Here is a 21,357-nt window from a genome sequence, read left to right as displayed (position 1 = left end):
GAACTCTCGTAGTACCGATTCCTCGCAGTTCGCGCCTCGACGTAAATTACTCAGCATCCACAATCCTTGACGGTGGTGGTCAAGTATCGTAGGTTCACGAAAAAAAAAATTTTTTACTGCGACGACTCAGAATTCCGAACGTATATTGCCCCGTAAGGGACCCCAATGAAATTAACATGACCCTTTTGAGGGGTCCTTTTCTCACATTATGGGCCGTTGACTATGTGCGCGGGCTCTCTTCGCGTTGGATATCGTCCTCCAAAAAAGATCATGACGAACTTGCTGACCTCCCACTTGTTTCTGTAAACGCAATACAAGATTGGAAATACCATCGTATCAAAAAAATTGAGCGTATCGACATTTTTCCCACACCCCCACCAAGTTCATACATATCACACTCCCATGCTACTGCTAGCTTTGGAACAGAAGGCAAACTGAACTGGGTCTAGGAACTGTATAATCTGATTTTCCCTGCAAAGTCGATATTACTCCAAAAGAGCCAAGTCAGGACTATGGGTAAAAAAACTAAAAAATCAGCTGAACACAAGGAGCGCATCGCTGCAAAACAGAACAAGAAAGCCGACAAGAAGGAGAAGAAGAACAAGTCTAAGGGGCGAGACGCAGACAGTGATGCCGAAGATGCGGACCTAGATGCTATCCTCGCACAATATGCCGAGGAACAGGCCAAGTTTCTCAAGGTCACTGAGGTGGTGTCAGAGCCACCGACGCCTCGTTCTTCTGCCACTATAATTGCCTCTCCATCGAACAAGAATGAGTTACTGATCTATGGAGGGGAGTACTTCGATGGCACGCTAGCCACCTTCTTTAACAATCTGTTCGTTTACCTCATTGATAGAGGGGAATGGAGGGAGGTTACAAGTCCGAATAGTCCGTTACCCCGAAGTGGGCATGCTTGGTGCCGTGGGGGGAATACGGGAGGTGTATATCTTTTTGGAGGTGAGTGATTTGCGTTGTCGAGATTCACTTCTCCAATTGATTAACTAAACTGTCTGGCAGGTGAATTCTCATCACCAAAGCAAGGTACATTCTACCACTACAATGATTTCTGGCACCTCGATCCCTCTACAAGAGAGTGGACTCGCATTGAGACCAAAGGCAAAGGTCCTCCTGCTCGAAGCGGCCATAGAATGACATATTACAAGGTAAAAATGAATACATTGGCCATACATCTGCGTTCTAATGCTTGTTTAGAACTATGTTATCTTGTTCGGTGGCTTCCAGGATACTTCTCAGCAGACGAAGTATCTACAGGATCTATGGATCTACGACTGTTCCAAGTATACGTGGTTTAATCCGGTTCTTCCCCCTGCCGCGCAGAAGCCTGATCCGCGGTCATCCTTCTCACTGCTCCCGCACGAGTCTGGGGCAGTCCTATACGGGGGGTACTCCCGTGTCAAAGTCTCAACAGGTGTAGGAAACAAGGCGACGAAAGGTGGTCCACAACGTATGACAATGAGGCCTATGGTCCACCAAGACACTTGGTTTCTCCGAATTGCACCTCCTGCGCCTGAAGCTCCTTCGTCGACGCCGCCGACAATACGCTGGGAGCGCCGGAAGAAGCCTGCAAATTCCCCCAATCCGCCTAGGGCCGGTGCAACTATGGCATACCACAAGGGGCGAGGTATTATGTTCGGTGGTGTTCATGACGTCGAATTAAGCGAGGAGGGAATTGATAGTGAATTCTTCGACACGTTATTCGCTTGGAATACAGACAGGAATCGGTTTTTCCCTCTGACTCTCCGACGACCCAAGTTGATGGCCCAAAAGCAACAAAACCAGGGAATCAAGTCGCGGGACAGGGGTAAAGCGGACGAAGAGGATCTGTTGCGGAATCTAAAAGCTCTAGAGGCAAAGAAGGGAATACGAGTTGATGAGGGTGACGACGACGAATTGCTACAGAATCAGCCTAGGCCTGATGAAGAACCTGCTGAACCGGAGAAACCAGCCGTGGTTCGCTTTGAGATGCCTCACATGCGATTCAACGCCCAATTGGCTGTCCAAGAGGACACTCTGTTCATATTCAGTGGCACTTATGAAAAGGGAGATCGTGAGTTCACATTCAACGACATGTATTCCATTGATTTGGTCAAAATGGACGGAGTCAAGGAAATATTCTACAACGAACCCGGGAACTGGCACCTGCTCAACACGGAAGACAGTGATGACGAAATGGACGAGGATGAGGAGTTTGGGGAGGATGAAAGCGAAGATGAGGATGCTATGTCTCTTGATACCGCCTCCTCTCCAGCTCCCATTGAGCTGACTGTGCCTTCCGTGACTCGCGAGATGGAACAATTAGACGTGGAGGAGCAAGGAGCGGAGCCGTCGGTGCAGGACAGCAGACCGCTCCCCCGTCCATTTGAGAGTTTACGTGAGTTCTTTAGTCGTACATCCGAAGATTGGCAGAAGATCTTGCTTGATTCTCCGAAAGAAAAGGGGCATGCAATGGAGAAGAATGTCAAGGAGCTCCGAAAAGACGCCTTCGACATGGCGGAGGAGAAATGGTGGGATAGTAGAGAGGAGATCATGGCTCTAGAAGATGAGCAAGGAGCCGCAGGAATCGGTGAAGTTGTTAGTATCACCGATCGAGGTGAAAAAGCTAGCGGTGCTGGACGGCGGAGGTGACATAAACTCTTGTCGCTCTGTTGTGCGCATCCAAAAGCTGGTTATCATTTGCGATCTATCTGCACGTTGGATGTTCAACTCTTTCGTCACCCATTTCTACTACATTCTCTAGCACCTCCCGTATGATATCGAAGTCCCTGTCTTCGTCGACTCTCCAGTTTGAGATAGCAATCCGGCAGGCCGGCCTACCTTTCCAAGAGGTGCCGGAGACAAATATTTTGGAAGTAGCATTGATGTTTGCCGCAAGCCTGCGATTGAGATCGTCATCTTTGGCGCTCACCAATACAACCATAAAGGTTCTCTCAAGCATCTCTTGCTTATCATTCTCTTCTGGCAGCGCGTTGTACTTAGGGTGGTCGAAGACCCATCCTGCAATCTTCCTAGCCAGTCGGATTTGCTTCTGCAGGATCACTTGATACCCGGAACTTCCATAGGCTAACAGGGACGCATATACGGGTAAGGCTCGAAACCTTCGCGAGTTCTCTATGCCGATATTCAGCGGGGATGGGATCGACTGCACTTCACTTTTACCGCCTGTTAGATACGCTGCGTTGGCATTTTGAAACACGTCCATGGCCAGCCCTCGGTGTCGACTGAAGAAAAAACCGCAATCATATGGTACGTTGAGAAATTTGTGAGCGTCTCCCGCGAGTGAGTCTGCTAATTCGATCCCTTCGCATCCCTTTTTGATCGTGCTGAACTCGGGGGTGTCTGGAAGGATGCGCCCGAAAATTCCAAACGCTCCGTCCACGTGTAGCCAGGCTCCATATTTATCACAGAGACTTCGTAAGGCGCGCATCTCACGGATGCCATCCGTGGCGAAATGCCCGGTATTGACTTCGCCGCATGATATAGCGACAATGGTCGCCTTGTCTTGCCTTTGCAATTCGGATTCTAGCCTTTCCAAATCGAATTGAAGAGGGTCTTCTTTCGAAGAAACATCCTTCACGTTGGCCCGACCGAACCCTAAGATGCCCGCTGCTTTGACAAGCGATGAATGGGGCATTGTTGAGAGTATTCGTAGACCTGAGAGTCCTGCTGCTTGGATTGCTTCAAACAGTCCAGATTCGCCCACACTTTTAATAGGTGCCACCCCCTTCCGGGCGAGCGCTGTCCGTACAACATATTCCCGTCCGCAAGCTAACCCTAGGATGTTGCTGGCCGTGGCTCCGGTTGTGAAAGTGCCGTTTTGCCACTCCAGGTCGAATCCAAGAAGATCGACGAGAAGGCCTAAGGCCACAAATTCAACGTCTGTTGCGATGGTATGCTCGGTGAGATGCACTTGGACATTCTGATCATAGGCAGAGACGAGGCTGTCAGCGAAGAGAGCAGCCGGTGTAACACCACCTGTAACGAACCCGTAATAATTGGGGCTGATGCTGCTGTGGTTGAGAGCCGGGACGATATCCTCCAGTATGTGGCGCCGTGTGGCGTCGAATCCAATGCCATTGCCGTCAAGGGACCTGGGAAGAGTCGCTCGCGCTCGTGCTAGACTTTGGGCATCAGGCAATACGGCGCGCTGGGCTGCCTGTGAGATCTCCCAGAGTGTCTGATGCAGCTGACCATGGTCCTTTGCGCTGGCCTCAATGTTCACATTCATTATTGGAGAGAGAGGTGAGATTGATGCCGAAGAGGGGTAAGTTAGGGACACGGACGGAGAGTTGGTGCCTTGCAAGCCGCTTCCACGGCGCAGAATGGGAATTGTGGGAACGTTCCGTTTGGTGGAGGAAACAAGAGGCAAGCAGCGTTGAGCACACCAGTTCCCCGGCCGTTTTAAAAACCTCACAGCACCATCTCCACCTTCCCTTCGCAGAGAATTAGAACGGTCCGAATCAACCATGGCTGCGAAACTCATTGATCGACGCTTCCATAATATCCCAGGTACGTTTAAACAGAACAATATTTCAGAGACAACTCTATAGCAGCCGTGTTGATTCACTTCTCCTCAGGTAAATTCCGGGTGGGGGAGCTTTTCTTTGAGGTTCCTCTCAACTACAGCAGACCGGGAGACGGGACTTTGCGACTGTTCGCCCGCAGCATACGTCGTTTGGTCAGACCAGTTGACTCTGGAAAGGACGACAAGCAGTCTCCAACTCCGTGGTTGGTCTACCTTCAAGGTGGTCCGGGGCATGGTTGTCGCCCCCCACAGGAGTATGGCTGGGTTGGAACGGCTTTAGATAAAGGATATCAGGTCCGATGCACCATTTCCCAGCCCGGCCAAAGTGCTGGCTTGGCTAAATTCTTCTAACTTGGCCCTGGACAGGTATTGTTCCTTGATCAACGCGGAACTGGACTCAGTTCAACCATCACAGCAGGCACCCTCGCGTTGCGGGGCAATGCAGTCAAACAGGCCGAATACCTGAAGCATTTCCGGGCAGACAACATCGTGCGAGACTGTGAAGCTGTTCGTAGATGCCTTACTACCGACTACCCTGAAGAGAAGCGAAAATGGAGCATCATCGGACAGAGTTTTGGAGGGTTCTGCGCCGTGACATACCTGTCTATGTTGTAAGTGGGCTCTCGGCTCGAGCACCTTGAAGTATGTACTAATCATGGATTTGATAAAAAGCCCGGAGGGCCTTGCTGAAGCTTTCATTTGCGGCGGCCTCCCACCCCTTGTCAACGGGCCGGACCCCGTCTATTCACGCACATACGGTATGATTATCTCGGGTTCTAGGGCAGATGGTATGCTAATTCGGAGCAGAAAAAGTGTTGGAGAGGAATAAAGCCTACTATTCAAAGTTTCCTGAAGATGTGGAACGAGTGAAGAAAATTGTTGAGTACCTGAAGCAGAATAAGGTCACCGTGCCATCTGGGACACTTAATCCTCAACGAATCCAGCAACTGGGGATTATGTTTGGCATGCATGGTATGAAATGTCTCTCTATCACAGGGTCAGATTGCTAATAGGTTTCAGGTGGACTTGACTCTGTCCATGGTAATCTCCCCAATCCTTCTTTCGTGGAGCTGGAGAACGAGCTGCTTGCTGAAACTTGAACTTCAACAGATCTTATTTTGCGCGCCTACAATGATTTGGACACCTTCGGATTCTTAACCCACCCAACTCTGGTTGCTCTCGATAGCTTTGGCGGCTACGACGGTTATATCATTTATGCGATCCTCCATGAGTCAATTTACTGCCAGGGGTAGGTAGCCAACCCTTTCACCAGTGGATTATCACTAAAAGAAGACAGAGCGGCGTCGAACTGGTCTGCTGACAGACTCCGATCCTTGAATCCTGGATTCAATGTTGATACCGATGCACCAGAGATCCTATTTACCGGAGAGATGGTCTGCAGGACTGACTTACCCTTCAATTTTGAACTTAACTAACCTGGGACATATTAGATCTACAAAGACATGTTCGACTCCTACGACGAGCTAAACCGAATCAAGGATGCAGCAGATATTCTGGCGGCAACGACCGACTGGCCAGCGCTCTATGATGAGGCCCAACTCGCGAAAAATGAAGTCCCCGTGTATGCGGCGACATACATGGAGGACATGTATGTACACTTTGAGCATGCATCGAATACAGCGGCGAAGATCAAGGGTATCAAACAGTTCATCACAAATGTTATGTATCATAACGCGATCCGGAGCAAGGCAGATGAGGTGTTTCAGCAGCTTTTCGCTCTGAGAGACGATACGATGGATTAAGGCGGTCGATGCCTTCTTATCTGAACGGAATTGGCGAACTGGAACCTTATTCATCACCTGCGATGCCTTAGCGGAGCAAAAACGCAGCGAAGAAATTGATCTGAATGAAATGATGATTCTCTGCCGTCTTTATCGAAATGTCTAGATATTAGAACATGTTTGTAGGAGAAACGAGAACAGAAGAGTAAAATTTAAAACACCTGGTGGAAGGAATTAGCCACTCTCGAAGCCACTTGGAACTGACCTTCAAGGTAGAACTTACGGCTCCGCCGATGATAAACAATCTCTCCTCTTCTTTCTGTACCCACCGCACGATTTTACTCGCACTCTGAGCAAGCGCATTCCGATTCGCGTGTGGTCCAGCAACGCAGTAAAGTTCAAAAACAGGGGTGACCCAGGCAAAAGAACTAGACGACTGAGTGACGCAGTGGTGTACCTTGACATGCGTGTGCTTCGCGTGAACGCTTGCGTGAAGATTATTGTATGTCGAGATAAGTCTAGACGTGAGTGGGTTGGCTGAGTTCGAGGTAAGAGATATATTACTGAGGGAAGCTTTAACGAACCTTCGACGTCGGAGGGCTGATGAGAATTCTGGATTATACGATGACATGGCGAATTGTACATTTGCCCGCGATTTATATACAAAGTGATGCAGGACGGTTCCCGGAACGATGTCGGTCGTACTAGGTCGGCCCTTGGTGATGGCTTCTTTGATAATTTTGATGCTTCCGTTTTTCTCCATTTGCTGGATGAGACAAGTCAGTGCCATCCTATTGACATTTCAGCCTTGTAGCCAGATACGTACCTCGACGAAGCTGTCCCTCATCTTCTGCAACTCGAAGAAGCTCTCTTTATCCGTACTTATCAATATGATTGCGACTGACTCCTCCGTCGTCACTGTACTTTCGTCCGCAGTCTCGGCATCTTCCCTGAGATCAAGGAAACTGACGTACATGTACAGGTATCCGCTGCTGTTGAACCCGGGAAGGCACACGGGTATCCAGCTCTCGCCACCTCCAGCTTTGACAGCTTCCGCTTCGAAAATCATATTGAACAACAACTGAAGATCACCAGGGTGTAGTGAGTGTTTCTTCGGTCTTACAACGCTTACTAGCCGACCGCCTGCAACGATGAGACCATATAGAAGGTTGCCGGCCTTCGTTCTTAAGAGTGTATTGTTGATTGTTTGACGGTGGGCCTTGCGGATCTTCAGGCACTCCAGAGCCGAAAGTAGAGTAGATGGTGATCCTCGGGTGAAACTGTCTGCTAGCGTGGAGAGAAGGGTCTCCGAGCCTTGCAAAGGACGTTTCAAATCGGTGGACGGCCGCACAGAAAACAGGTGAGTCAAAGATGGTAGTGTCAGCGTGGAGAGAATTTGCATATAGAGCGCTTCAAGCTGAAGCTTGAGCTGGGTGTCGCTTTCAAGAATACGACTAATGGCAACTAAGTATAAGGGCCCTTTGGCCACCACTGCAAACTTGGTGTCACCGGCAGTGAAGCCACTCAAGCGATCTTTGGAATTTTCATAGGATGAAATGATGGTTTGGATGATACCGACATAGGCGGAGATTAGTCCACCGTCGCCATGCCTTGTCCAAATCGGCTTCCCAGCAGCCGAGAGAATTATGTAGTGTTTCCGTTTCGCCTTCCATTTCTCGAGTACCAGCTCTGAGTCGTCGAATGTGAGTTAGCAGGAGCACGATCGTCATCTGAATGGAAATGCAGTACCTTCGTTCTCTCCCCCTTCTTCGATATCTCCGACCGGCTCAAACTCAACCGTAAAATCATCATCCATATCGTCAGCCTGGAATTCAGGAAATTGCATCAGACCAGTACTGTCTTGTTGCACGACATCTGAGTCTGGCGGGGCCAGATCACCAAATATGTTCTCCACGTCTCCCAGTTCAGAATACGGCGCGAAGCTCCGGATGCTTGCGCTGTCGCTAGCGTCACTTCCGCCCCTAGGAGCTGCGAGATGGCCCAGGCTAGCTCTGGCGCGTACGGTTTCTGGAAGGCCGCGAAGGTGTAGCTCCTCCTTCCCATTGTCGTGGGAAGCAATCTCCGTCAATGAAACAGCTGTAGTAGCCCTCGATTGTAGAGTTGAATGCGCCACTGGTGTATTCAATCGCGGTGTTCCCGGGGCCGCCCCTCCATCGTCCAGCAAGCTCAATGTACTCGGGCGCGGGGGTAACGGTGGTGGAGGGCCTTCAGGGCTTGGACTGCGGTCGGAGCTATGATGCTCAGCGGATCGCTTTGACGAAGAGTCATCATCATCGTTCAGTCGAATTTGCACATTTCCATCAGTGAGCGACGTCTTTGACGGATTGGGATCTGTCGACTCCATGCTAGACAGCTTGCGCGCATCGGAGATCCTCCAACCATAAGGGCAGGCGCAGTTTCAGCAGACCAGTGAAACACCTTCGTCGTAAAACATGAGGTGGACGTCCAGAGTGAGAAATAATAGTTTGCCCATTGTGATGCTGGGATCAGCAACTGGGCCGTTGCCGGGAGTTGTGTTTGGTTGGGGTCGCGCTGGGGCGGAGAAGCTCGTCGTGACGTGCGGCCGTCGACGTCTGCCTGATTCGGCTTCGTGGCTTCACCCGCAATTCAACTCAACATGGAGGTTCCCCTCACGACATCTTTCTTTCGGGTTGGTGTACGCCAATAAATTATGATGAAGGGCATTGTACCAGTCTCTGTGCCATCAATCATTCAACAATCACACCATGAGCCTTGATCCGAGCTCGTTCCCAAGGTCCAATTCCCCCGCAAGCTCCGATAGCTCTCTGACGCGCTCCCGGCTCCGGGGGAAAGAAGGTCTGAGGCCCAGATTGCAACTCTGTGCTTCATGTACTTGGAAAAGGATTACATCTAACATGAATTCTCTTCTCTAGACTCCCTGAAAAAGGATAAGAATTATCGTCGATATGCCTCCACTGTCGAACGTGCCCTGTCCCTCTTTGATACCACTTTGCAGGAATGGGCGGACTATATCTCCTTCCTGAGCAGGCTTCTCAAAGCGCTTCAGTCTCACCCGCCGGACCTTACTGTTGTCCCTCACAAGGTTGTTGTTTCCAAGCGGTTGTCGCAATCCATGAATCCATCTCTACCCGCCGGTGTGCATCAGAAAGCGCTCGAAGTTTATACCTACATCTTCAATCTCATTAAGCCAGAAGGCCTTTCCCACGACCTTCCTCTATACTTTCCTGGCATCGCCCCTACTTTGACGTTTGCCTCTCTTACTGTGCGCCCGCTGTTCCTATCTTTGGTGGAAACCTATGTTTGCGCTCTAGAAGCATGGGCAATCCGGCCGGCCTTAAAGGCCATCATTCTGTCGTTATTACCAGGACTCGAGGAGGAAACAAGTGATGATTTCGAAACTACACTCCGCCTCATCAATAATCTCCGTGAAATTTCTAGTCGAATGGATACACATCGACAGGGAGCAGGATCGAACTCAACTGGCCAATACTTCTGGCAGTGCTTCTTTCTTGCGTCGATTACCAGCCCTAGCCGACGTTTAGGTGTGCTGGCTTATTTGAATCGTTACCTCCCCAAATTGGGCGTCGCAAACCGGAGGCTAAATAAGGGTGATGAGGCAGACGTTGCGAAAATGCCCTACGACATGTCGGTGGCAGCAGACTCCGTCATTCTGCCAGAACCTGGCTTACTCATTCGGTGTTTCGCGACAGGCCTCGCCGATGAACAAGTCCTGGTTCAGCGTAATTTTCTCGATTTGCTGGTTACCCACCTTCCCCTTAGTTCGCCAATCTTGCAGTCTCGGATCACCGAAGACGATCTTCAACGGCTGATTATTGCAGCAGCAGGCGTGGTGTCTCGCCGAGACATGAGTCTGAACAGGAGACTATGGGCCTGGTTTTTGGGCCCCGACACTGAGGGAGATCGAGCTTCCTTCGAAGGCCGCCGGTCAACGTCCGATGGTGCTTTTAATTCAGCCGTCGAGAGCCAAGAGCTTTCGCAGTCTCAGTATTTCAGCCGTTTTGGGTTAAAACCGTTGGTTAGAGGTCTTCTTCAGATGCTTGAAAAGGATGCGGGCATCCCTTCCGAAAAGGCGCGACCCTTCCGCATAACCCTTTCGCTCATGGACAGATGGGAGGTGGGTGGGCACATTGTCCCAGCGGTCTTCCTGCCTTTCATACGAAATGTTCTGGCCTATGAGCAGGCGGCCGCTAAACACAGTTTCGAAGAAGTGTTCCGTAGCGCTGCTTCGTTCTTCGATGGTGTAGAAAGTGGTATGATCTTTTCTGAGCTTCTCAAACTCATTGACTGGAACGCGGACGAACTTGCTCGCAATGCTACGCGTATATTGGAAAACTTGAACATCGCCCAATTTATTTTGGAGCACTTCAACGTCAGAGAGGAAGATATGGTCCTGAACCATGCTCCACTGCTCACCTTGTCAACTCTAATTAAGATGAGCGAACTGGCCTCTGTGCCGTCAGTGCCTCATGAGCACTTGCGGATGGTGTCGAACACTTTGTCGAAGGTAATGGGTTCTCTGACCGGGCTACTGACCGAACGCGCATTTCTCCGAAAACCTGACACCAAGAATGCGGCAAACGGCCAACCGTTACTTGAAGTTCCCTGCTCTGTGGTTCTGAAGAAAGTCCATGAATTCTACGATCAAAGCAGAAACAGTCTCGATCCACAACCATTTCCCTTTATCCCGAGGGATTTGGCGGAACTCATCATCAAAAGTGTCCATGAGCTTGCCATATCAGCCCTTGATGGCCGCAATAACACGGTCTCAATATCGGAAAGTCTAAGTCTTCTAATCGTGATGCTGAAGAAGCTTCCAAGGTCGCGGGTTCTGCGAGATAGGAGACTCTATCTAGCCCTTAGCGATCGGGTCCAGGTGGCTGAAGCCGAGTCATCTACGGTATCTTTCTCGCTCATTTCCTCGATCTCCTCTACTTTAACAAACCTATATTACGTCCAGAAAATCGGTTATTACATTAGCTACGAGGATGTGTCCGATTTGATCCCGCCACTCGTCAGACAACTCTGGTATTTCCTCTCTCCATTAAGCCCAAAGTTCCATGTGGAAGCAGTCCGCTGCTTATGGAATCTACACTCCATTTCATGGTCTGATCATCTGGTTGAATCATCGATCACTTCCTTGATGTTTACTGCTGCATCTCCCGGTTCCTACCAGCTTTGTTCTATGGATCAAGCTGGCAAGTATTTCATTCTTTGGAACCATAGCTACCATGGAACATACGAGCTTCCTCCAAAGCACTTGCAAGATTCTACGCAGTCTCAGGCTTCTTACCACTCATCAATGCTAGAACGACCACTTTTCATCGTCCTAGATTTGCTGTCCCAGGGCCCAACGCAGGCTACGCAGCTCGTGCGAACATGGCTCCAGGATCTGCCATCGATAGCCAAGTGAGTGCTTCCTCTGACATGAGTCCTGAACCTAGTATCTTACGCATTCCTTAGGGTCTTTCGTATACTGATTTCAAAGCTGGAGAGCGTTTTGCAACGAGGGAATGCGCTCGAAACATCTGAAGGGAACACTGTTGTATCTCCCGACGACCATTCGGAGTGCAACTATCTGTTTGAGACAATTCATAATACATTGGGGGCACTCACACATAATGGATGGATAGCGCTTCTCACGCAGACAGTGGCGCAAAATAACCGGCGCCAAGATGTCTCTGCTTCCGAAGGTTAGTCGAGATCCTAGACGTCGGATTCTTGTGTCTGACTAGCAGCAAACAGATCATACCGAGGCCCCTAGTCTCCATTCTATTATTTTCCAACTTTCTTTGAAAGTAGTGAGCGGCTACAGGCCAAGTAATGCGACTGCAAGCCTGGAGGAAGTCAGGCTACAACAAATGTCTCTTGTTGTTATGCGTCAGCTCTTACTAGGTTCGGGGGTCGAAGAACTTGTGGAATCCGGGATCGATTCACTCCTTGTTGATCGACTCCTACTCACGCTGAACGAGGGGGGAGACGTTGCAATTCAAGCGGCTCTTATTGACACTCTTCAAGCAGTTCTGAAAGTCCGATTTGCGCATGCTTATTCACCCCTTCCCCCTCCGAAGCCAAAGCACCAGAGAGCAAGCTCTCGCGAGAAGCTGACCAGTCCATCCCTTTTATCTTTTACAAGTGACAAACCGGAGAAACCGCCACTACTGCCCCCCTCACCGCAGCCCCCTCAGCGGCTTTTGGATTGTCTTCTAAAAGGCATGACCTCCCCGAAATCAAGGGAGATCATTGATAAATGGACAACGCTCCTTTGTGAAATACTTCCACTCTATTCTACCTCCATTTTCCAAATCCTTTTGACCTTGGTGGAATGTTTGAGCAAGGAGATTAAACAATCCTATGCAAGTCTCCAGGCTTGTTTCAAGCAGACAATGGACTGGCCTGAAGATCGCTCGGAGCACACTACTATATCTTTGCTTACAAGCTTTGAGACTTGCATTGCGGCCGCACACGAGCGCCTTCTTACAGAAGAAGCAAATTTACCGACAGCTAAGAGTCCTGATCAAACTCATGGCTTCTTTGGAAATATGGTATCAGGAGTCTTCAATTCCGAGGGAGGGCATCCTCGGTCCACTGCAATGAATAATAGACTCACTGTTCTACTTTCATTTCAGGACGCTGTGCATCTTTGCTTTTCAATATGGTCGTGGGGTGCTGCAGGCAACAGCGGCATTCCCCAAGACTCAGAATCGATCGCGTCCTTCCAATATACTTCATTGCGGATGCGCAACCGTTCCCGTCGAATCCTGGAGCACCTATTCACTGCTGAGGCACTTGAGTGTCTTGAAACAATGGTAGATATGTGGATTAAGTCCGACGAAGATGGCTCACCCCTCATATTTAACCTTCTTCACACTCTGGATGGATCTAGGCCGAAGATAGCAATCCCCGCTATTTTCAATGCCATCTATACGCGAACGAATCCCTCCGCCCTTGAACCCAACCGCAAGTCAACCTTGACCACAAGCTTGACAGAGGCTCAGTTGGCCGGGTTCTTGGTGACTTACGCGAGATCACTTGATGATGACGTCCTCGACGAAATATGGGCGGATTGTACGACATTTTTGCGTGATGTGCTAAGCAACCCTTTCCCTCACAGACAGATACTCCCGCGACTAGTTGAGTTCGCTGCCATCCTCGGAGAAAAGTTAGAGCACACGAACTTCGGTGAAGACCGGCGGATGAGGAGGGAGTTAGGGGTACGTTCTCTCTTTCAAAAGCATATGGTTCCAGACTAATACTGATTAGGACGTCCTTTTACGGCTACTCACCGCAATCTTTACCAGCAAACCTTTAGGCCTCTCACAGGAACAAGGACTTCTGGGTCGAGCGTCGTTAGACTACGACAATTCGTCCGTGCCGCACACTGGCCCTGATGATATGCTGAGTATTCTTGCTGCGTCTATACCGGCATTCTCAACAACACTAGGGGACTCCGATCGGATGACTACGGCGGTGTCGGGGATATCAACCAACGTGATCGGGCCTCTCATCCGTTCCCGACTCTTCCCTAACAACCTCAATCAAAATTTTATGACGTTGGTGCAACATATCGCCAAGGTCCCGCAGGCTGCTAAGGTCTGGAGAAAGGATATCGCGGAAGCCTTCAATGATCCGAGGTTTTTCGGCTCCCACATCGACCTTGTGAAAGGCGGCTGGATGAACCTCCTACGGCAATGGGTCCTTGTTGATAAAGAACGATTGTCGGAGCTAATGTCACGTCTTACGCCCCCGAGCACGGCGGGTATAATGTTCGGTGTTGGAGCGTCTGCTGCTCGCTTGGAGGCTGACCGGAAGGCCCAATTAAATCTTCGCCGCATCAGTCTTACGATACTATCTGCAAGCAATGACTACTTCATTGCGGAGATGCCTGCTCTTCTTCAGAAGCTGGAGGATCTTCTTGGCGCTACGACCTCATCATCGCCCTCTTCCACCACAAGGGCCGAAATCTTCATGGTCCTTCGAGCGCTAACTCTCAAAAGCACAGCCACTACGCTCAGTCAATTTTGGCCGCTGATTAACAGCGAGCTCCAGGAAGCTATCTCGGCGATCTCACCTGGAAACCAACAAGACCTATATAATCCATACTCCTTGCTTCAAGGATGCAAGCTCCTGGACACGCTCCTCGTCCTTGCACCCGACGACTTTCAGCTGCTTGAATGGTTATACGTAACAGATACTATTGACGCTGTATACCCCCCAGAAAGCTTTGAGTCGATGGCGCTTGCAGACGAAGTCTCGCACAATCTCGGAGTCCGGTGGTCGACGTCGTCTGATACGCCGAGAGAATCGAATGATATTCATCGTGGCGTGAGGTACCCAGGCTTAACCTCAGACTGGGTACGCGAGACCGCAAAAGACGAGATTGTCGACCGGGTTCTTCGGCCATTCTTCGACCAACTGAGTATCCACGCCTTTGAGAGCACGTACAGTATCAGCAGCCCAAATATGGAGGCATGCGGGGATGATCTGCTGGCGGATCTGTTTAACGAGAGCACCATGGCTAGCTAACCCGGGCATGAGGGCGCTTGTCAGGATTCTCGCACGTAAATGTACTATATGCTAGATCAAACATAATCTAGAATATCTATCCTCCGAATAGTGGTGATGCGATCTCTTCAAGCGTGCTGTTGTTTCGAGCGAACCGCCTGCCCAGGTGATTGGTGGCACCAGCCCCATTCTTCCCGCCCAAACCAGCCCTCACAAAACGTCACCCCTCCCAAGCTTCGACATCGACCATCCATTCGAATTTTCGTCTTCTTCACTCATATTCTCTTCCCATGAAAGAGAATTCTCTGATTATGGCTGTTAACATACGCCGGATACTTCCTGGACCGCGGCCCTTCCCAGGGGCCCCTAGACTCACGTTAACGCGTCGGCACTTCTCCCACACTCCGTTAATGCAGAACGCTGGGTCTACTCTACCTGCTAAGAAGCCTGTTGGGGCGTTTCGCGGAGGGTAATACATACCATATCCATAATTATTCAGAAGGCACCACTCTTGATGATGCAGTACACTTACTGATCACTTGTACAGCGTATTCGGCTTCCTCTCTGGCGCGCTTGTTGCGGGCGCAACGGTCTACTACTATATCCTAGGGGAGTACAGGATATCGAACGAGATGCTCACTGAAGATATCTATGTATGCGATTCTCCTCTCAAATTTATCTCAGTCTTGGGATTGCTCGAAATGAATCCCCTGATTAGACTGACCCCTCGCCTACAGGCTCTACAATCAGCTACACAGAAGCTGCAGACCTATATCTCTGAACTTGAAACACGGCTCGACCAGCTGCAGAAGAAGAAATGATCGCTGTATTTTTAATTGTATTTTGCAAACACAGTGTCTATGACTTGCGTTCTTTTGTCTATGATGATCGGGGCGTTGTGTCTTGTTATCTTGCTTTCTGGCATTGCCATCTCCTTTCCTCATCGTGGTCTAGTGTTGCTATGCGAACACCGCGGTTAGTTGCCCTTGGTGTAAAACAGGGTTGAGGCAAATATACCACACATAACTTACATCCTCATACCCAGAAATAATGTCTTCCAATTGCATCAAACGAATTCTATACCTCTCACCGACCCAGTGGCCAAATCCTACGTAAGCACCGACAGCTTCAATGCAAACAAACCAAACATGCCCATATCAAGCAACAACCTTGACATAGTTCCAGGCTTTCATCCTCAACCTATTTAACACCCCTTCCCCCCCGGAATCATGCTGTCTTATTTAACATGCCGATGTTAACAAACTAATTCTTTCCTCAACCTTTTGGAAACAATGTATCACGTGGAAGTGCTCCCCAACACCTCCACCTCCCATGCCACCCCCGGCTGGACCTACGTCCCTGACAAAGGCTTCGACCCAGCAAAAGCCGCAATCACACCATCTCTAGGCCGGAAAAGAGGCATCCGAGACCCGGCGCGCACAGATGTGTCATCGAGACAGGCAAACGCGATCGTGAGGCATTTGGCGGAACTTGATCGAGAGAACCATAGGGATGTTGCGATTTCAATCCCACCTAGGCAGCTGAAGGATGCGGCGGGTCGAGGTGAGTGTGGGACGTAGTACGTGGTTTGAAGATTTGGAGCTAATTGGATTCTGCGACTGATAGGAACCCGAACAAAAACAACCTCAAACGTCCGTCGAATATTGCAGTCGCAAAAGACGTTTCGGAATTATCTCGATGACGAGGAAGCTGCGCTTGCTCAGGCTGCTTCGTCAGCGACAGGTGCAACAGCCGCGCAGCGACTATCCTTGAACAAAATTACGAAGCCATCCTCATCGCGACGAAGCTCAACACCGGCGACAACACCAAGACCTGACCCGCCGACATCACGAGCGAAGAAAGACCCGCCGCAGCCTCAGAAGCCGTCTTCCGCCGACAATATCCCCGCCACTGTGCAACAAGACACCCCCCAACAGCCCGAATCCGGCCTCATAAAATCCCAATACGACAATGATCCCCTCCTCAAGTCCTATACCCCCTCCGCGCCATCAGCACGCATCATGCGTGCCTTATTATCTGAGCCACCACTCACGTATAATGCCTCACGAGCTGGTCCGCCGATAACGGGAAAGTCTACTCGACGGTTCTGCTGTATATGTGGATACTGGGGGAAGATTCGGTGTCGCAATTGTCCCCAGCGGACTTGTGGGATTGAGTGCTACAAAGTGCATGAGGATTCAAGGTGCGGGGCGTTCTTTTAGGCCGTCCGCGTCAGACAATCAATACCAAGGACATATCGTTGAGATTATTGGATACAATACGTCGCTTCGCATACGTCGGTCGCGCTGTGTGCGCGGGATAAACAACTGCCCGGCTTCAGGTCACCGAGCAGTGGTTGCAAAACAGTCTAGGAGGGCTCTTCACTACCATCCAGCAAATACCTTACGGCCGATATTATAGGTATTAATGCCTTTATCTTCTATTATTTGCGGCTATTTGTATGTATAGAGGTATTCAAATAAAATTAAGAGAGCCAGCATCAACATTTCATCCGAATCCCAGCCCGTAATTCTTCCTCTCTAATCTCAAACATCACCTGCGCGCCCACGAACAGTGCACAGCAAGCCGAGACAAGATACACCAACCCCGCATAACTTCCCAGCAACTCGGAGAGAAGACCTTTGATCCCGTCAACGCCAAGGGCAAATCCAACCAGATTCGCGATCATCATCATTAGGATATTCCCGACGGCGCCAATACCACAAATAACGCGATAGGTGTTCGGACGCGACCGCCACCGGCTGGGGGGGAAGAGTAAAGTCCCAATGACCTCCGGCAAGACAAAAAGGGTGATAAGCCATCCCCACATCAGGAGACGGAGGTTGATATCGTGCCACAGAGCGATAAAAGTGAAAACGACGAGGAAGTTGAAGATCTGACGGGCTTTTCCATAGAAGGGAGACGCGGGAGCTTTGGCGCCACCGTTTGTTGAAGTCGGACCGTTACTGCCGCCTCCCAGAGGGACATAGAGGTAACGCACGATCCAGCGGTTTAGGGATCGGTGCCAACCGCGCCAGAACGCAAACGCGGAGTAGTTGTTTGAGACGCAGCGAACCATGTTCTCGGGGGGATCGATACCGTCGAGTAGAGCCCAGAGCCGGAAGAACCGCCAAGGGATAAGGAGCTTCAGCCAGATGATATGTAGATTAAAGAAGGCCAGCATGCTCAGTTGGCCGGGGGTGTAGAGAGACCAATTTGGCGACACCTTGGAGATCGCTACGGCATAGATGAAATGGAGAATTAGTTCCATAGACAGCAGGGTTAAGAAGAAGCGGGTCCCGTATAGGATGGTGCGAACCCTAGTCAGCGATTGTGGAGCGTATCTCTGCTGGGAGATATAGTCATTGAAGGTCAGGATAGGGCCAGTGAGGTAGAGGGGCGAGTAAAGGACGTATGCAAGGTAGTTACGGCCATTAAAAGCAGACTGTGCCGGGGGTATTCTGACCCGGTCACGCTCGGAAAGCGCTGCCGGATCGAGTTGTTTCTTCTTATAACCATCAGCGACACTCTTATATGCAAAGGGGCGACACTTACCTCAATCGGGCTTGCCGCAGGATAGTCAAGACTCCAATAGTAGTCCATATTGAAGCTGATCAGCCGTAGGGTAGTGATGTTGAAAAGGATCTCCCATCGGGGCATAAGGCCCCCAAAGCTGTCTACGACTTGAGCCCATTGGACCAAGGTGGATTCTTGACCCGCAACGTCCGCCGCGGGCATCCAGAGACCGATAATACGCGCCAGCGGATAACCGCCACAGAGCTCGTTGGCGAACAGTGTCCCAATGTTGAATACCCAGGTAACAGCAGGGACGTACTTCCACGGGAGGGCTTTCGCGATTTTGTAGTTCAAGTAGAGAATAGCCAGAACCTTGATCGCAGATATACCATGCAGAGCCGTTATGAACACCAGCGCAAAGTAAAAATCGAACTGGATGCGTCTGGCAAGGCGGTTGTCTCCTGCGGCGGCAGCGGAGGTGGCATTGTTCGAGCGAGCATAGTGTTCATGAACACGACGAAGGAGAGGATGGGCCACCAAAAGTACCAATAGATATGGGATATTGTCACGAAAGCTCGAATATTGGGCATCCGAGTTATCCTGGGAAGAGGATCGTGCAGGTTAGCGACATATCTTCGACAAAGTCCAAAAGTATAGCATGTCACACTCACGACTTTCCGCCCTGGTATCCATCCCGGCGACAGAAGGTGGGAATAGGTTGAAAAAGTGGGATGCGATTCTGAAGCAATCCGTCTCAGCTCGGCTCTCCAGCTCGGGGTACGTGAAGATACCTTGTGACACATCGGCCACCGTCTTGAACATCAACGGAACAGCGACGAGAAAAACAATGTAGTAAACGAAGAACTCAAGGGTGCCCCATTTCGAAGGAGACGCACTGTTTGCGACGGCATTGGAGCGGGCATCCTTCGCAGAGCCAGATCGCGTGTCCTCAGCAGCGACCTTGACGGGTGTGGTGGCAGGGACGGTGAATCGCGTGTCCAGAGTATCGAGCGAGTATAGCCGCCGAAGCCAGGAGAGAAACGAGAGAATCATCTTAACGCCAGCATGCCCCTGGGTCTTGGAAGGACGGAGGCGAAGACAAGAGCGAAAGAGAGAAATTGTGGAGAGATTGGGTCAGGGGCGGAGATCCCGCCGAGGTCCATTCACCCGCCACAGAGCTCATTCAGAATAGGAATCAAGTCTCTTTGATGAATCCTTTGTTGCGGTTGTGGTGGTGTTTTGAGACCGAATTACCAATACTTTCCACGCTAAATCCAGCAACCCTCCGCGCCAGAAGTCCCGTGTTTCGTGATGCAGCGCCCACTGACCGTTCCTTCTTCGCCTCGTTACTGTCGCAAAGGAAAGGATCCGAGAATAAAGCGTCCAGTCTTTACAGCTACTAGCAGGCATTTCTTTCGACTATTACCCCTCCTAGGGAAGGACGTATTTGACCTGGAAGTGCAATCGACCGGCGATACTCGGGCCTAGCGCCGATCACAGTCTCTATTCCGGCGCCCTCCATGATGACCCGATTGCTCCAGGCAGTACGTCCTCCGGAATCTGGTACCTGGAGGAATTATCTCGCAGAGATATGTCAGGTGCTTCAGGATCTGTGTTTCCCAATGGAATCCCCGCGCGTCTTATTAGTATGTTTATTCGACGTCATAATACCTTGAAAAGAAGCCCTATGTTTCCGACTTCATCACTTCTATGGCAATTTGGCTTATATCCGCCTTCAGTCTCTGTCCCATTCGGCGCCTGTTCGGATAAAACACCGAAGAGAAAGAGATGTAACTCTGGAAAAACTCACGAGGAAACCGTATGTATGCGCAGGCGAAGCGACATACAAATATATTCGGAGTAGTTATAGAGCCTTGAAACAGCCTTTTCTCTACCCCAGTAGATGATCTCCCAATGATAGGCATCTAGACAGTCATGGTTAGGTTCAGTGAAGGAAATGATTTAGACTTTCTATCATGCTATTTCAGGCATCTTTCTACTTCCCATATGCGGTCTGGAAGTTCTCCCACCATTTGATGACACTCGCTCACGCTGTCTCAATGATTGAGCCGTATAAGAAATAAAGCAAGCTGTCGCATGCACAAAATTCTAAATGTCGGTTTCGTCATAGAATATGGATCTGTCCTCGTTGCTTAAAGTAACGAAAATGGGGAATGGCTATTCTCATATATTGATTTGCGTTACCCAGCTTGTAAATTGAAACACTCTGGTTATGGTGCCAGAACCCACGCTTGGTGAATTGTAATATAATGCTGGCAAGAGACTCTTCTGCCACACGAGTTTAACAGCCCCTACTGAGTGGCAACCGCTTCTTATCATCTCACACAATGGCAATAAGATAGCGTTGCAGCACTCGCCCGTCATAAACTTCTCGAAAAAGGTACTGCGCCTTCCCAGCTCTTTTCTTGACACGACGTTTGTATGTCGATAGACTCTGACGATCGCGACTTCCCTTCGCAAAAGGCACCGCCGTCTAGTTTCCAGATAGCCATGAGCTACTGCTCCCTAACCCTCCTCCTAAGCGGTCTTCTTTCAGACCTTAGGAATTTATGGCTACCTCCCTGCTCTACTACCCCCTCTTTCGCTTCTTCCAGAAGCAAACCTTTGGAAGCCCTCTTCTCTTCTGCCATGTTGAGAAAGACCCACATGGCCCACATCAAGCGCCAAGAACCTTGGAAGCGGCCCCAGGACGACTGAAAGAGGAGTACTAAGCCTGTTTCAGGCGGCTTGGCACAATGCAGCTTCAAGAGCCGCACTCTCAACATTGGACAGGGTCATACTCGCAGTTAGCATGTCTAAACAAAGACAATCTCAGCCAAAAAAAAAAAAAAAGCACGGACAGGACGCGTATTTCTTCCAGGGAATGGTCCCACTCCCAACTACCCGGGTTGGTGTAATGGAAATCATAGCATTGCCGGTAAACTCCGATAGGGGCGGCAGATCTAGGTTCGAGTCCTAGACCCGGGGTCTTTCTTTTTTTTTCACTCTTCTTTTCAGAAAGATCGTCAA

The 21,357-nt window shown here is 50.1% G+C and overlaps 8 protein-coding genes and 1 pseudogene across 9 annotated transcripts; 6 read left to right on the top strand and 3 right to left on the bottom strand.

Annotated features, from left to right (window-relative positions):
* The first annotated feature begins 291 nt into the window (after positions 1-291).
* On the top strand, positions 292-2,700 carry BJX67DRAFT_247393 (putative Kelch repeats protein). Its single transcript, XM_071026210.1, has 3 exons — positions 292-957; positions 1,018-1,163; positions 1,213-2,700. The coding sequence occupies exons 1-3, from the start codon at positions 513-515 to the stop codon at positions 2,644-2,646; spliced, it is 2,025 nt and encodes a 674-aa protein (XP_070889753.1). The 5' UTR covers positions 292-512; the 3' UTR covers positions 2,647-2,700.
* A 1-nt stretch (position 2,701) lies between these two features.
* Positions 2,702-4,246, bottom strand: BJX67DRAFT_370167 (pyridoxal phosphate-dependent decarboxylase family protein; the record flags this gene model as incomplete). Its single annotated transcript, XM_071030882.1, has 1 exon — positions 2,702-4,246. One exon carries the CDS (start codon positions 4,244-4,246, stop codon positions 2,702-2,704), a length of 1,545 nt encoding a protein of 514 aa, XP_070889752.1.
* A 238-nt stretch (positions 4,247-4,484) lies between these two features.
* On the top strand, positions 4,485-6,306 carry BJX67DRAFT_378095 (proline iminopeptidase; the record flags this gene model as incomplete). The annotated part of the gene is made up of 9 exons (XM_071032277.1): positions 4,485-4,527; positions 4,596-4,837; positions 4,910-5,154; positions 5,216-5,301; positions 5,351-5,515; positions 5,564-5,584; positions 5,654-5,792; positions 5,841-5,937; positions 5,995-6,306. The coding sequence occupies 9 exons, from the start codon at positions 4,485-4,487 to the stop codon at positions 6,304-6,306; spliced, it is 1,350 nt and encodes a 449-aa protein (XP_070889751.1).
* A 95-nt stretch (positions 6,307-6,401) lies between these two features.
* Positions 6,402-8,813, bottom strand: BJX67DRAFT_247365 (guanine nucleotide exchange factor MON1). Its single transcript, XM_071026209.1, has 5 exons — positions 8,035-8,813; positions 7,112-7,974; positions 6,870-7,051; positions 6,569-6,803; positions 6,402-6,506 (listed from the first exon to the last, which is right to left on the bottom strand). The coding sequence occupies exons 1-5, from the start codon at positions 8,648-8,650 to the stop codon at positions 6,498-6,500; spliced, it is 1,905 nt and encodes a 634-aa protein (XP_070889750.1). The 5' UTR covers positions 8,651-8,813; the 3' UTR covers positions 6,402-6,497.
* Positions 8,814-8,906: 93 nt separating this feature from the next.
* BJX67DRAFT_247282 (cellular morphogenesis regulator DopA) lies at positions 8,907-14,960 on the top strand. The gene is made up of 5 exons (XM_071026208.1): positions 8,907-9,123; positions 9,201-11,715; positions 11,770-11,999; positions 12,052-13,520; positions 13,570-14,960. The coding sequence occupies exons 1-5, from the start codon at positions 9,033-9,035 to the stop codon at positions 14,830-14,832; spliced, it is 5,568 nt and encodes a 1,855-aa protein (XP_070889749.1). The 5' UTR covers positions 8,907-9,032; the 3' UTR covers positions 14,833-14,960.
* Positions 14,961-15,044: 84 nt separating this feature from the next.
* BJX67DRAFT_344562 (uncharacterized protein) lies at positions 15,045-15,903 on the top strand. The gene is made up of 3 exons (XM_071028275.1): positions 15,045-15,280; positions 15,359-15,464; positions 15,549-15,903. The coding sequence occupies exons 1-3, from the start codon at positions 15,102-15,104 to the stop codon at positions 15,630-15,632; spliced, it is 369 nt and encodes a 122-aa protein (XP_070889748.1). The 5' UTR covers positions 15,045-15,101; the 3' UTR covers positions 15,633-15,903.
* A 63-nt stretch (positions 15,904-15,966) lies between these two features.
* BJX67DRAFT_344558 (putative HIT finger domain protein) lies at positions 15,967-17,240 on the top strand. Its single transcript, XM_071028274.1, has 2 exons — positions 15,967-16,374; positions 16,438-17,240. The coding sequence occupies exons 1-2, from the start codon at positions 16,104-16,106 to the stop codon at positions 17,031-17,033; spliced, it is 867 nt and encodes a 288-aa protein (XP_070889747.1). The 5' UTR covers positions 15,967-16,103; the 3' UTR covers positions 17,034-17,240.
* Positions 17,241-19,553, bottom strand: BJX67DRAFT_344556 (putative glycerol:H+ symporter (Gup1)). The gene is made up of 4 exons (XM_071028273.1): positions 19,119-19,553; positions 18,999-19,066; positions 18,367-18,927; positions 17,241-18,316 (listed from the first exon to the last, which is right to left on the bottom strand). Exons 1-4 carry the CDS (start codon positions 19,378-19,380, stop codon positions 17,312-17,314), a joined length of 1,896 nt encoding a protein of 631 aa, XP_070889746.1. The 5' UTR covers positions 19,381-19,553; the 3' UTR covers positions 17,241-17,311.
* A 1,677-nt stretch (positions 19,554-21,230) lies between these two features.
* Positions 21,231-21,315, top strand: BJX67DRAFT_t27 (annotated as a pseudogene). The gene has a single exon. The product of its transcript is annotated as a tRNA-OTHER (tRNA).
* The last annotated feature ends 42 nt before the right edge of the window (positions 21,316-21,357 follow it).

This window comes from Aspergillus lucknowensis, assembly GCF_044049455.1.
Source record: "Aspergillus lucknowensis strain CBS 449.75 chromosome Unknown BJX67scaffold_5, whole genome shotgun sequence".
Classification (NCBI taxonomy): domain Eukaryota; kingdom Fungi; phylum Ascomycota; class Eurotiomycetes; order Eurotiales; family Aspergillaceae; genus Aspergillus; species Aspergillus lucknowensis.
The sequence above is the reverse complement of the archived record's forward strand: the minus strand, read 5'-3'. Positions and strand labels throughout refer to the sequence as shown.